At 44.2% G+C, this 13,648-nt stretch overlaps 1 protein-coding gene and 1 long non-coding RNA gene across 2 annotated transcripts in view; one reads left to right on the top strand and one right to left on the bottom strand.

Moving 5' to 3' along the window:
* dph1 (diphthamide biosynthesis 1) overlaps positions 1–846 on the top strand; it is a 57,621-nt gene extending 56,775 nt beyond the window's left edge. Inside the window, exon 12 of the mRNA XM_047594935.1 lies at positions 66–846. Within this exon, the coding sequence (XP_047450891.1) occupies positions 66–149 (84 nt within the window). The 3' untranslated portion in view covers positions 150–846. The remainder of the gene's footprint in view (positions 1–65) is intronic.
* Positions 699–9,919, bottom strand: LOC125013965. Its single transcript, XR_007113417.1, has 2 exons — positions 9,488–9,919; positions 699–3,996 (listed from the first exon to the last, which is right to left on the bottom strand). It is a non-coding gene; the product is annotated as an uncharacterized LOC125013965 (long non-coding RNA).
* Positions 9,920–13,648: the final 3,729 nt, after the last annotated feature.

Genomic DNA, 13,648 nt, shown 5'->3' on the forward strand with positions numbered 1-13,648 from the left:
AATCTGTCTGATGTAGGTACTGTCACTGTTCCAAGTGTTAATACTATCCCACTGCCTGCCTGCAGAACCCAGGCTCGGAGCCAGCCCCTTCTCCCAGGCAGTGCGAGCAGCAGAGCCAGTGCGCCCCTTGTGGCTGTGAAGGGAAATGACGCGTCGTGACCGGGGGGGGGGCCGCCTTCGGCTCGTCTCGTGCCTCTGCTTAAGGAGGGACGTCAAAGCCGAGGAGGAGAGCGGGTATTGGTCCAGTCCATCAGGCACCAGAGCTTTTCAGCCTCTCCTCGAATGGATTACCAGCCTTACACATATAACCCCTAATCTTTCAGCACAGCAGATCAAAACACGTTCACTGACTGCACTCACTGACATTTTTTTTTTTTTTTTGTTTTCTGCTCAAAGCACATGCCACTCAGAGAATAGTTCCTACGTGAGGAGCTGCTTTCTGCTGTGCTAGGACAGAACGTCTTCCTGCACGGTAGAGAATGTGCTGCCCGCTCCGTAACACAGACGCCGCTTTTGTAACTGTAAAGAACGAGGGATGAGGCTCAGGACGACCTTGAGCATGTTGCGTGCAATTAAGTGTCCGTTAATGTGGGTGACTTAAGTCAAATGCAGCCCACGTGTCCTTGGATGTCACTTCAAATGAGCTTCCCTTTATGCCGTGTTTCCCAGACACTTAGACATGTAAGAAGCTCTTTTTCTTTCTTTTTTTTTTTCCATGTACAGCATGAGACTTCCTCCACATTTTCTACTAAATATGTGAATAGTGAAAACTCGGTGCGTCATGCCCCAGCCTCGTTTTTTTTCTCTCTCTGTCAGATTATGAAGCAGTAAATCAGAAACCCTCTTCTTCTTGTGTGTTTTATTTTTTTATTATTATTATTTTTTAAACGCGGTGGTATGCTGAAGCAATTTTATTTATTAAATTTTTTTTTTTACTCCGAGATGCGGGCGGTGCTAGTCACGACTTCTCTCCATCCTCATTATTTATTGATGTAGCAGTCAGTCAATAAATAAATAAACAAATAAACAAACACGCTATTGCCGTTCGCCTGCTACAGTAAAACTGACGGCGTCTCTCTGTGACCTCAGACGATCCTTAAAAAAATAAATAAATAAACAAACAAAAGCTGCAAGGCTTCCCCAGGTGGCTGCAGATTGTCTCAGGTGGGTATGATCTTTAGTCAGTTTTGTTATACACCCAGGCTCCTCTAGTCAGACCATCTCTCCACTTTCCACCATTGCATCTCCTTGGCAACACAGGCCAGCGTGATGCAGCCATCCCGCCAGATATCCATCGTTCTCACGACGTGTCTCACTAGTGGCTGTTATTTTCAAGTCGGTTTCTGATGCGCAGCGGTCAAGAATTAGCGATCGGCCGGCGGACTTTTCCCCCGGTTGCGGTTTTATTTAATTTCTGGTGTGGCCTTTCTTCCCTTTCTAAAGCCTTGTCTTACTTAAATTACAAATTAACCGCGGGTTTGAACATCAGCAAAAGAGTCTGGATGGAAGCATATTAGAAAACCAACCAGCCAGACACGTCCTTTATGTGAAACGTATTTGCACGCTCAGCACCGAGGATGCGACAGATTGAACAAATACACATTTAAATATGACGAAGTCGTGTCAATATTAGGTCAAATACACCCAGTTTTGCGTGTGAATACGAGCTGAACCATACATTATTATTGCATTGCGTTCGCTTGATTGTTGCCATGGCAACAGCTCCTCTTGCACAGATACAGTATATATTAAAAATAATCAGCTTGTGCTCTCTTCCACAAAATGAACTCAGTGGCCATTTGAGAAACATCACCTTTACTTTGAAAATAACGTAGTTACGCGGGAATCAAACATGCCATGCAAAAAAAAAAAGAAGTTTGAATTCAGGGTTTTAAAAGAAAAGTATTTTTATTTTGTCTTCAAGAAGCTGTCATCAAACGTATTCCGTTACTGTGGCTTTTATTTGCTTTGTTCTTTATTGTATTCTTATTGCCTGGATCTTGTAAGTTATTAATGTCTTAATAGATAAATGTCAGGGTTTAATTTTTAAATAGGGGGAGATGGACCTTAAAACGAGTGAAGCCCCGTTTCACCACTCAGCTGTCTGGTGGCGTGAGTCGCTGCAGTCCGTCCGTCCGTCCTGCTCCCTCCAATTCGTTCCCCTCCATGCCGGCAGCGGCGCGACCACTAAGTGGCGCCGTCTGCGTAGCTTTTCCGCAGCCTTGTGAGGCATTCAAGTCACACGCTCCTCACTGTAGAGCGGCTGTGCTCGGCATGGCAGCACGTGAGTGAGTGAGTGTGCTTGGCAGCGTGCAAGAACCCAGTGTACTTTTTGTTGCGGGTGTGTGCAATTACTTCCAGGCAGGATTGAAATTTGACTCCTCCGGAGAGCTCGCCATCCCGTCTCTTCTCCCCTGCGCCACAGAGGATTTGTGGCATTTAAAAAAAATAAAAATTTTATGGGCATTCGGACTCTGCACAGGCCACATATTCCGGTTATTTAGGGCTTACGGTAACGCAACAGGTGCTCAGGTCGCGTATCACTCACAGTGATACTGGTACGTGCAGACTGCGTGGTTGGCTGGTTCCCACCACTTGTTTGTGTTGCCTACAGCAGAGAGCAGTGATATGACTCAAAAGTCATCAGTTAATGCACACTCAACAACCACTCATCATCCAGAGGGGCTGATGGAAATAACACATGTTCAGTTCCCGTGAACCGTCTGCCTGGGTTTCTTTTTCTGTGGCTTCGCCCGGTACCTGCAGGAAAAAAACATGTCAGTCACCTTTGATGTATTTACTTGTTATTCCTCTGATCAGGGAAAGGCTGAGTCACAGCAGCCGCTCGCTGTCCCATCCACTCTTTCATTTTCACTGACCCCATGTGTTCAGCACCTTCCTGTGCGCCTTTACCCTCTTCGCTAAGTAAATGCATTAGCCTGTTCTTTTATCACGGAGGCTTATTTGCTTCTCGTGTGTTTCTTATCATCGTTTTTTATTTATTTTTTTATTTTTATTTTCAAAAAGAAGGTTTTATTTTTTTTTAAGTTTGCTTCATCAGTGTGGCTTTGAGGCGGCCTGTGACTTCCTGGGCTGTGCGGGGGGAGGTGTGGAAGTGGAGGACATCAAATCAGTTTAACTCTCTGCTTCTCTCTCTCTCTCTCTTGTTTTCTTTTTCTTTCCACTTATTGGATTACATTTGAACGCAGCAAAAATGACGACAAGAAGACGATTGATTTGCTTTAACTCTGTCGAGACACTCTGTAGGTGGGTGATAAACTCTTCTAGATTTCATAAGCTGTTTCAATAACGATGCATGTCGGATGAGGGAGTTTTGGAGGGAGGAACTATAGGGGGGAGTTGCTGCAAACTCCTGTGTTGCCTTTTCGTGGGTAAACTGGGCACAACTCATAACACCAAGTGTCAGGTCTACAATAAAAGGCCGAAAATAAATCTACTCTTTAAACAGGTTCGTTAACAACAGAATTTGATGAAACCAGCTTTATGAAAACAGCCCGTAGTATTTACTGTGTTTTATTAAGCTTAATTAAACAGCCGTCAACTGAAAGCGATAACTAGCATCTATGTATTTAATAACCTCTTGATCAGCGTCCCTGTGGAAATTGAACAATAAGTGATTATGTCTAGAGGCTGCTGACTCTGTGTCTGTGTGGGAGAGAAGAAGCATGGGCGGACAAACAGCGATGTGAAGGAAGGTTGCTAGAAGGTTGAATAAGAGTCTTCAGTGGAAAGAGGGGAAAAAAAAAATAAGTGGTGTAAAGAGATGACTAATTCTGCGTGGGAGGTCAGCCTGTCCCTGATCATCCGGCCAAGAGCCACCCCAGCACAGGGCTGTCACAAAGTCACCTTCTTCCTCCGCAGACCTCGTCCGGTCGTCGATTGTCAGCGTTTTCCTCTCGTTCTCCGATCTGCATTTTCATAATTAAGTTTAGTCCTTTCTCGCTCGGCCCAGTGGGACGGAGCTACACGGAAAACCTGTTAAACAGAGTGGTTACCGTTGCATTACTTTAAAGTTTTCACGTCTTTTTATAGCCTTGTGATTCATCCCGTTCAATTATTATTGTGTTTTATCATTTCGGTGGATTGTTCGTAAATGAACCAATTCCACAGCATCAAATTAAAAATTTTCAAATAGAAGAAGCAGCGTGACTCAAGTTTATTTCATTTAATTATCCTAAATAATGTGGAGGTGACGAAGCTACTTATGGCAGATCAGATGAGACTAATAATGAGTCAGAGATATCTGTGGATCTTCATTCTGACCCTTTTCCAAATGATTAGATCTAATAGCATCGATAAAGTCTCATTTCCAACAGCGAGCGGCGGCTGCTGATAAAAACCCGGAATGACTGTTCCGCCGCCTGAACTTAAGTTGGTAAAAGCACAGAGGAAATGAGTCACTTGAAAGTGATGGACTCGTGCAATATCTGGCCACCAAAAATAAACCGCATGGGAGGTTTTCACGGTCCAGCGTGCTCTGTGCTGGCTAATAATATAACATATGGACGTGAATATTAATGGTAATGTGCTCTGATTAATATAAGTCTTTATTTATATACCACAGCCTGCCTGCCTCCAGGCGGCCGTGAGCTATTGATGCTTCCTCTGTAAATTTACTACTTTAATAGTTATTAGTTTTGTGACATCTGATTTACAGTTACAGCCGGAAAAATCCATCGGCAGCGTGCAAAGTCACACAAGATAAAGTCAGTTCTGGTAAGTGTCTAAGAGGAGATTTGTTTAAAAGAAAAAAACAGATCCATGTACCCCTAATATCCGTCATGTAGCCTTCATAACTACACTAAATACTGTATTTTGTTGTATAAAGTTCGGTCTGGAAAACCTGACATCACATTTTACTTTTTTCTCTCTTAAGTAAATGTTACAGTACGTATTAATATTATAAACACAGTGTTACAAACATAAACTGCTGTTGTCATGACGACTACAGCTGGTAACGTTTCTCTTTTCTTTATAAATAAAACATCTGAAGGCTCATCACGGGCGATGTGCTAATCCATTATAAAGGAGCGTGATGCAACTTAACCATCGCTTGTTTTGACAAATCCCAGATATCATTCAATGCTGTTTAATCCAATAATCCTATAAACTATTTGTGCTTGTTAAGTCGCACATTGTTTGGTGGAGTTTTAATTTTGCAGCGCTGCAGCAGATATAACAGACACCGCAGTGGATTTTCCCCGTCACAGTCTTCTCTCTTTCTGTTCGCAGGTAGAGGGGAGGAAAGAAACCTTAGACACGAGTACGGACAATGTTTGCTCTCCATTTCTGGTAGTTTCTATTATTTCGATATTATGCACTGGGCATAATAACAGTTGTGCTATTGGGGGGGGGGAGATAAGCTTTCGTTCAAAAACGTTGTGTTAATGGTATTTTCATGGACGCGTGGAATGGTCTGTCCTTGTGAGTTGAAATGTTAAAGTTAAAAATTGGTTTTACCTTCAGAACCGTATGCTCAACGCTTACCACTGTGGATGCATTAGGCTGTTTGGGAGTAATTCGTTAAAAGATTCATAGACTTTTCTAATTTGGTTTGTCACCATAATGCACGTTTTAACCTTTGAAGGCTGTTTAACTTAACCCTGAACACCTTCACTGGTTTAGCGGCGCATGTCAGAGGCTCCTCAATCAGCACTGATTTCTTCTACAGCTGTACTAAAACCAGCAGATCGATGCTGGTCTGACCGTGTCCTTTTGAATCCCTGCTAAAGCCTGAGGTCACAGCTGTGTGGCTGACCTGAGTCTCCACTTATGTTAAAATAAAATAATAGAAAGTATTTTGTTCCTTCATCTTAAAACGCAGCTTAAGTAAACGTACCTAATTATTAGCGGTAAAATGTAGTTTTGATATTTGAGCGAGACGCTGGGTTTGTGCTGTTGGCTGGTATTTTATAATAAATAACATTATTATCTTATTAATGCTGAAGAGCCGGTGTGTATGCACCGTGTTGCTGTAGAGGCTGCAGCTTACTTTATCATCAGCTCCATATAGAGAGGCAGCAAATAAATCTGAGGGATCAGGAGAGGATTCATTTTGAAAAGTTCTGGTGCCCAAATTTGTTTTTTTTTTTTTTTTAGGTGAGATTTTGGATCATTTGAACATTCGCTGAAATGAAACTGTGTTAAGAGTTTGAAGGCGGAGACGCTGATGACTGAGACACATCTGGAATATGACTCAGACTACATGCTGCTTTTTAGAGGTGTTGGGGAATAACTCTCACATTTAGTTTACGAAGTTTTGTGCTTAGAACAAATTGTATGTGCAAAACCTTCCTATAATACCACTGTGTGCATTCATAAGTAACTGAAGCTGCCATATAAATGACATAGAATAAACATTTAAGTCCTGAGTCTTAAGATGCATAAAATAGAAATACTCTAGCAAAGCGCAAACCCCCAAACTTATACCAAGTTACATTACTTAAGTAAATGTACTTTGCTATTCTCAACCACTCTTAAAATATGTTCACCGATCTTAGTTATACACTGTAAAAGATCAGAGGAATGAGGTCTCATGTTTCATTCATTTATTTGTAGGAAATTGTACATTACATAGATATAATTCACACATGTTTGCCGTTCACTGGGGACATGCGTTAACCAAAAACCGGCAACTTTTGTGAGGAAATAAAACTGCTGCAGCCGTTCATACAAAGGAAGACCAAGGCCGACAGAAATCACAGGATGTTCCTTGAGCTCTGTGGAGTGGATTAAGTGTCTATTGGGAGAAGACGGGTACCTCCTGTTGTTCTGAAACACCCGCAGCTTTCATCTCCGTCCCCATAGGCCATCCGTACGTGTATATATTACATAAATGACTCACTGCGCACATTTAACCATCGCTAGATTTGCTTTAGCCCAGACTCTAATTTAGGTTTCTTTTCTTCTAAGTGTGTCTTTTGACTCTTTTGCACCACTCTGGTTCAGATGTGCGTTTTGCCCCCTAGCGACCATGGCTGTAGACTGTTACCAGTGGTGCTGTTGCTACAGTAACAATCTAATGCCACGGTCACCATGGAGACAGCAGGCGCAATATGATTGGCTGTGGTAACCACTGACGTCCTCTGTGGTTTTATGATGTTGGTGATGCAGGCTTCAGTAGTGCTGGGCTCCAAAAGGAAAACTTCATGCAGTACAGCACCATCTCCCCCACTCACCTCAACTCTTACAGTCACAAAGGGGAGATTTTATCTCATGGGGCAGAGGTTTGCCAGACATCAGTAGCCATGACTGTAGACTGTTACTGTACTTTGGAGGGGTTATAGCAGTAAGCAGTCTAGAGCCAAGGTATTGATGCACTGACTGATAGAAGAGAGGTGGCACAGAATTAAATCAGGCCGCAGTGAGTAAGAAGCGTACAACATGCAGAGGGAAAGGTGGGGGTGCAGAGTGAGTGAGACACCATGATGCTGCCCTTTGTTCAACAATTAAATGTCATCTATAATTGCATTGCATAAACAAATCAAGGTGTGAAAAGCCAAAGGGGGGAAAAAGGAGCTCTTTACAGTTACCTGCTACGTCTAGGTAATATAGCCAGAAACAGATCACCGACTGTGACACGGGGCTCACGGCAGCACACAGCACGGCCTTTCCCGACAGAGGCCTCAGGCTGTGACTGGCGGTTATGTAGCCCACTTGTTGTGTTTGTGATATCGATTTCCATGCCGATTATCTATGAGTCAGCCACAAGATAGGGATGGACGGGATCACGGGGTGAACTGGTGGCTTATGCAAGCTCAACTGAGTAATTCTAGGACTGACGTCAGCAGGCCGGAAATTTGAGCACTCTCAAGCTCTAGAATGGGTGAATATATATATATATATATATATAAGTGCAGTGGTGGTGATTCATTTGTTTTTATGTGAGCAGACTTTCTTCTGAGGGAATCTACAAAGGTGGCGAAGCAAAAGGAAAGTGCCATTAAAGAGTCATCAGAGGTTACCCTGAGTCATGTATTTTTCTTATATCCGGAGGTGTAATTATTAGTTATATACTTTTGACCTAGTAACTCTCTGTACCAGTTCATTCTGTGGCAGAGCTGGACTCTAGTCACTGTCCGTGGTCCTGAAAACCACTGGCAAACAAACCGAGATAGCCGAGTTTGTGCAGCTGAGCCGTAAATATCACTAGACACGCGCCTCTATATTTGGAAGAGATGTTGGACAAGGGTCAGAGAGTTTGAGACTTGTCTTACATTTAACTATGGAACTAGGCTAAAACTGGCAGGGAGGACGGGACGAAGAAGCTATGAGCCACGCCGAGAAAATCATCTGCATCAGTTTGAAACATTTATAAGAGACGTCAGGATACGAAAAGTCTGGTAGTTCACTGTCTGTCTACGCTGACAAAAATCGTCTCTAGCTGTATTTTGTGATTCAGCCAGCAAACCAGATTCAGCACCGTGGACAGCGACACTCAGCCGCTCATTAGGAGCTATGTTAACCTGCTCATTTTCTCTGGCTCTTATAGTTTCCGGTGCCCCGACACGTCGTTTAAAGCCAACGTGGATGCCCCGAGCAGCTGGACGTTAAAGCTAAAATAAATAAATAAATAAACGAAAACCGAGGGAGGTGTTATTGAACCGTGCTCATTGTAATTCTGGCCACAGCTCCTTCCAGGAGTTACCTTGGGGAGTTTTCACCAGACCCCCAGGCCATCCCACCACCCCCACCCCCACCCCTTACTTCCATCTCCCTCGTCTCTCCACCTAGTATGGAGACGCATCGCAATGCAGGTTGTAGACGTGTATAGGCGACTTGCACTGTGTCTTTAAAGCCCTCTGCAGGGTGATTGGAAGTCGTCTGCATGTGCGCAGGAATGACGCAAATTTTACTTCATCTCGATAACGCGTCACGATGTCATCTCAACATGGGGAAAAAAATAATAAAAGATTTATGGAGAGGACCTCTGCCAGAATAATAGGCCACTTTATTTGGAGTGCGTCTCTACATCAGTAGTGCAGACTGACACCTTACGAATGTGCGTTTTGATTTAAGTACATGTTGTCCCAAACGCCGCTGTTGGCGTTGGGTATTAATAAGCAGCCGGTTAGGACTTCCCACATTAACTGATCCCCTTAAGAAAAGAAACAACCGCATGTCGTGATTCGCTCTCTGTCTGCAGGGATGCAGCCTGGTTAACATGCAATCAGCGTAGCCTACACCCCACAAGACATTCTCCTCTTTTTTCCACAGTTGTCACTGCCCATGTGCGCCAAAGTGACTCACACTGCAGTAACTTCCAGCCTCTGTAATCTACCGTAGGTCCACGAAACGACACGCAGGGGAAAAAATCGGATGACAGGAAAAGAGTGATCTTACGCTGATTTAACAAGCTCGTCGCTGTTCGGGTGTCTCGCTGCACGTGGATCGAAGCAGTAATTATCGAAATGCTATTGAATAAAAACTGGAATCATTTTTTTTTTAAAAAAAAGGAAGAACTTACCTTTTGAGCTTCTGGTCCAGCTGAGGGTTTTCTTTAGTTTGCGGACTTAATCAAACTGTAAAAAGTACAGTTCTGCCATTTCCACCTAATTAAAAAATAAAAATAAAAAATAGAAAATCTAAAGGGATGCCGGCAAATATGTTCATATACCATAATCTAGTGTCGTCGGAAGCCCTGGTGCGTAATTTCTTGGCTCCCGATTTGCTTTTGATTTATTGTCAATCTCGCGTCTCTCTCTTGCACCTCGGCATCTCATGAAATTTAGCGGGTTGTCCCGGTGATCTGCTCTTATAGACATCCCGTAGTACTAGTAATGGAGATGGGAGGGGACACTCATTCATTCAGAAGCATCACCTACATGGACGATGTACGTGGACTCTTACGTCATCGAGGAAATTTAGTCAACAGGAGGACGCTCAGGGTTCCGCGAGGGGAGGAAGTGTGTGTGTGTGCGCGCGCGCGCGTGTGGTGGGGGTGGGGGTGGGGGCTTTTTTTTCTTCTTTTCTTTTTTTTTTTTTTTTTTAATAATAAATTGGGTACAGTAACCCACTGGTCCCTGCTTGTGTTTGTCGCGCACGTTTCAGACTAACGGATTAATTGTCCCCCAGGAAATAACGAGGTTTACAAGACCGTGTGTCAAAGAGAGGCGTGAGCAAGAAGTCTCTCGGGAGGAAACGAAACAAAAAAAAAAAGTTAGCAGAAGAATTAGTCACCTGGACTCTCGCGTGGTTGGATTATTGAGCTGTTTGTCATTTTGACTCGTATGCATGCCTTAATATTTGTGTCTGTGTGGATGATCAGTAACTCAAGTCCTCCTTTGAAGATTCTCATTTTTGTTCAAAACGGTGCCCTCTTCTCCTCATTAGAGAAGACTTAGGAGGATGAAACAGATCTTCTCCAGGGGGTTCAATGGAGCAGAGGGTCTGGACCTTAGGTGGAGATTGTTTAATGGACCAAGTTTGGTAAGACATTTCTAAATTGTTTGATTTTGAGTTTTGAGGTGTCAGTAATTATGATAGCATTAGTGCAGATAGGTGAAGTAGTAGGCTGTTTAGGTAGCTTTATGAATGTTGTCAGTGCACCTGTTGATGTTTGGTGGGTGTGAGTTTGCATGAGACGCATTTGTGCCTTCAGCTCATCAACAATCTACCTTTAATCTTCTCTTCTCTTTCTTATTTGACCCACTGGGTCTCTGTCACCACCTGAAATAAGAAGTTTGGGTCATTTTTCACCTGATTCCAGATCTTTTTCAACTAAAGCGTTTCCGAGAGGCCTCCACCACTGATTTACATATCATTTCAAATCAGTGAATCAAATAGTTGCATTACTGTTATTTATATTATCATTAGACTGTAATGCTTTTAGATTGCAGACATGTTTTGCTGCAGATGTGTGTAGGAGGTGTGCGGGAGCTACAAGGTAAGCATTCATCGCACGCAAAATGATATTTCAGTAAGATTAAGGTGCAAGCGTTACCTAGTGATCCTCGGAAAGAAAAAATGTTTCTGCCTTTGCTATACCATCCCTTTTCTTCTTCTTCTTCTTCTTCTTCTTCTTCTTCTTCTTCTTCTTCTTCCGTCGCGTCCATCTCTCCTTCTCATAGGGAGTATATCTTTCATTGGCTGCTGATGGCTGATTTTCCATGTGCGAGTGTACAAGTGAGAAAACTGCAGTTAACAGAAGAGGGAGGGAGCGACAGCGATGATTCACTAGTTTTGGTGTAAGCAGGAAAGCGACGAGGGGGAGGTAAACATCTACGGCTTAAAAGAAGAAGAGTTGCACAGGCTGGGCTGATGAACGCGCGCTACGTGGAGGCAAGAGAGGGATGTGACCCATGACGTGGGCGCACAGGAAGTCTGTGAGTTCATCATATGGAGCTCATGAGCCTTTGTGTTCACATGAGCCAAATGGTTAGTTTGTGTCTCGGGGTGTTCATTATAAAATATGAGAAACATTTGAAAGTATGAGAAAAGCAAAACAAGAGTAACAAGAGTTGGATCAGTGCCTCTCTGACGCAGGCTTTGTTGCCGTCTCCCTGTAGCAGCTCAGATACGTCAACACTGTCAGTGCTGATCCATTGCCTCAAATTTGAAAACTCCCAGAAAGCAAAAACATTGAATGTTATAATGACATCAAGATAGTCATGTGGTCATATCATGTTCAGTGTCAGTATCTGAACACAAATAGTTTTTGTGCGCAGGCAGAACTACTTCAATGCATCACAGAGACATTAAAGTCAAAAGAAAACAAATCAAATTTGGTGATTTAGATTAGAGCCAATACTTATTAATTAATGGATTTAATAGTATTAATAATTCAATTGTAGGTCTTTGTAAGCCATCCCTTCACCTCCACACCTCCCTCTGCACATTAAACCCTAAAGCCCAACTCTGTCAGAGGTCCACAAAGTCACGTCGAGCAGAGAAAACCCGAAGATGCGACGTGTTCCACAGGCTAATGAGCCGAGCATTAATAAGTCATATGGAATCAAAGACAGCTTTGGTCAGTGCTCTTACTCACACAAATGCCAGAACCAGCCATCAGCGTTCTCACCAGGGTGTCATGAATTAAGAATGAAAAAGCAATACGTCACGGGGGAGAAACTCTCAATGCAGCTCATGTTCTTATGCTTATTTCACCCCCTCATTCCCCTCCATATTCACCCCGAGGCTCTTATTTCACAACTCTTCTTCAGATTCCCTCTTTTCTTGTGTTGTACAGGAGTATCGTCTCCAGCTCCCCCATCTCAGCTCAGCTGCTTTAACTTCTTCCCAAGAAGCATAAATAAATAAATAAATAAAATAAATAAAAAAAACTCTCCAATGCAGCAACTGCATATGTCAGAGCGAGAAAAAGGCAAACAGAGCGAGATGACTATAGAGATGAGAGCAGGAGGGAGGGGCTGTGGGGATGCCACTTTGATGTCCAGGGGATGTCTGTGTTCCCACTCTCTTGATTCCTTGTGTCATTTTGATCCCGCAAATGATCCTCCTCGCTCTTAATTCTCTGGCCGTCCTTCACGCCCCTTCTCTGTTTCGTCACCTCCTCCCAGATGGCGTGCTCGTCGCTCTGCGTGGTGGTTGCACGAGCATCACAAGCAGATGGAAGGAGAACGAGAGAGAGAGAGAGACCCCCTCGGGGCTCGGCTTTCACCTGCAGAGCACCCCCCCCTCCCCACAAACCCCACCCCACCCCTCTCCCCGACACCACCCCTCCCTCCCTCTCACGCACCACTAATCAGTATTCTGCTTTACCACTCTTCCTCTTCCTGCTCGTCCCCCCTTCCCTCTTTTTCTTCCCCTTTCCTTCCCACCCATCTCCCTCCCTCTTGTTTTTCCTTGATCTCTGTCCCTCATTCTCCCACAGCTGCATAGTTTTACATGCGCTGAGGCGCAACGCTGACTGTGATTCTGCCTGGCTTCCAATCCGCAGCTTGTTAAAACTGAGGGCCAGGAGCCATGTCAACAGTGGTGCCACGGTGCGTTCGTGTAACTGGGAGTTACCCACCAGTGAAACAATAACAGAAACCCATGTGGGTATTCTCTCCCCCCATGCCCGCCGCTCCTCACACTCATACCTCAGAATCGTGGCACATGCATTGTGACACATACTGTATGTATTTGTTTCTCATGCATATTTATTTTGGAGGGGGGCCTCGCTCGGTTACAGCTTCCCTTTCACTTAGGTTGACACGAAACCCCTATCTTCATTCCAACATCACCACTGCTCATGAATCTTTCATCACACGCCCCACCTCCTCCTCCTCCTCCTCCTCCTCCTCCTCCTCCTCCACAGCTCTCCCTCACCCCCTCCATGCTGGAAAGCCAGTGTTGGTGGGAGAGAATTAATTAAAGAGAATCACCCGAAGGTAGTTCAATTCCGACCAGACGTGACTGCTCATTCACCGGTACAGGTGTGGGCAGGGAGGGAAAAAAAAAGAAAAGTAGTCTTCGTGGCTCATCCGAATGCGGCATCCCTCTACTTAGAGATCCTCAGCCTCGCGTTCACTCGCTGTCTTTTAAGTGAGATGAATCGCGCAAAGTCGGCGCCGTCCTGCCCTGCGCGCATGGATACAGTGCATTCGTCACTGATCGTTTAAAGGCAGGGGGGGGCTGTTTGATGAAGGTATAGACCTGGAGTCTTCCACTGACTCACTCGGGA

Source organism: Mugil cephalus, chromosome 9, assembly GCF_022458985.1.
Source record: "Mugil cephalus isolate CIBA_MC_2020 chromosome 9, CIBA_Mcephalus_1.1, whole genome shotgun sequence".
Lineage (NCBI taxonomy): Eukaryota > Metazoa > Chordata > Actinopteri > Mugiliformes > Mugilidae > Mugil > Mugil cephalus.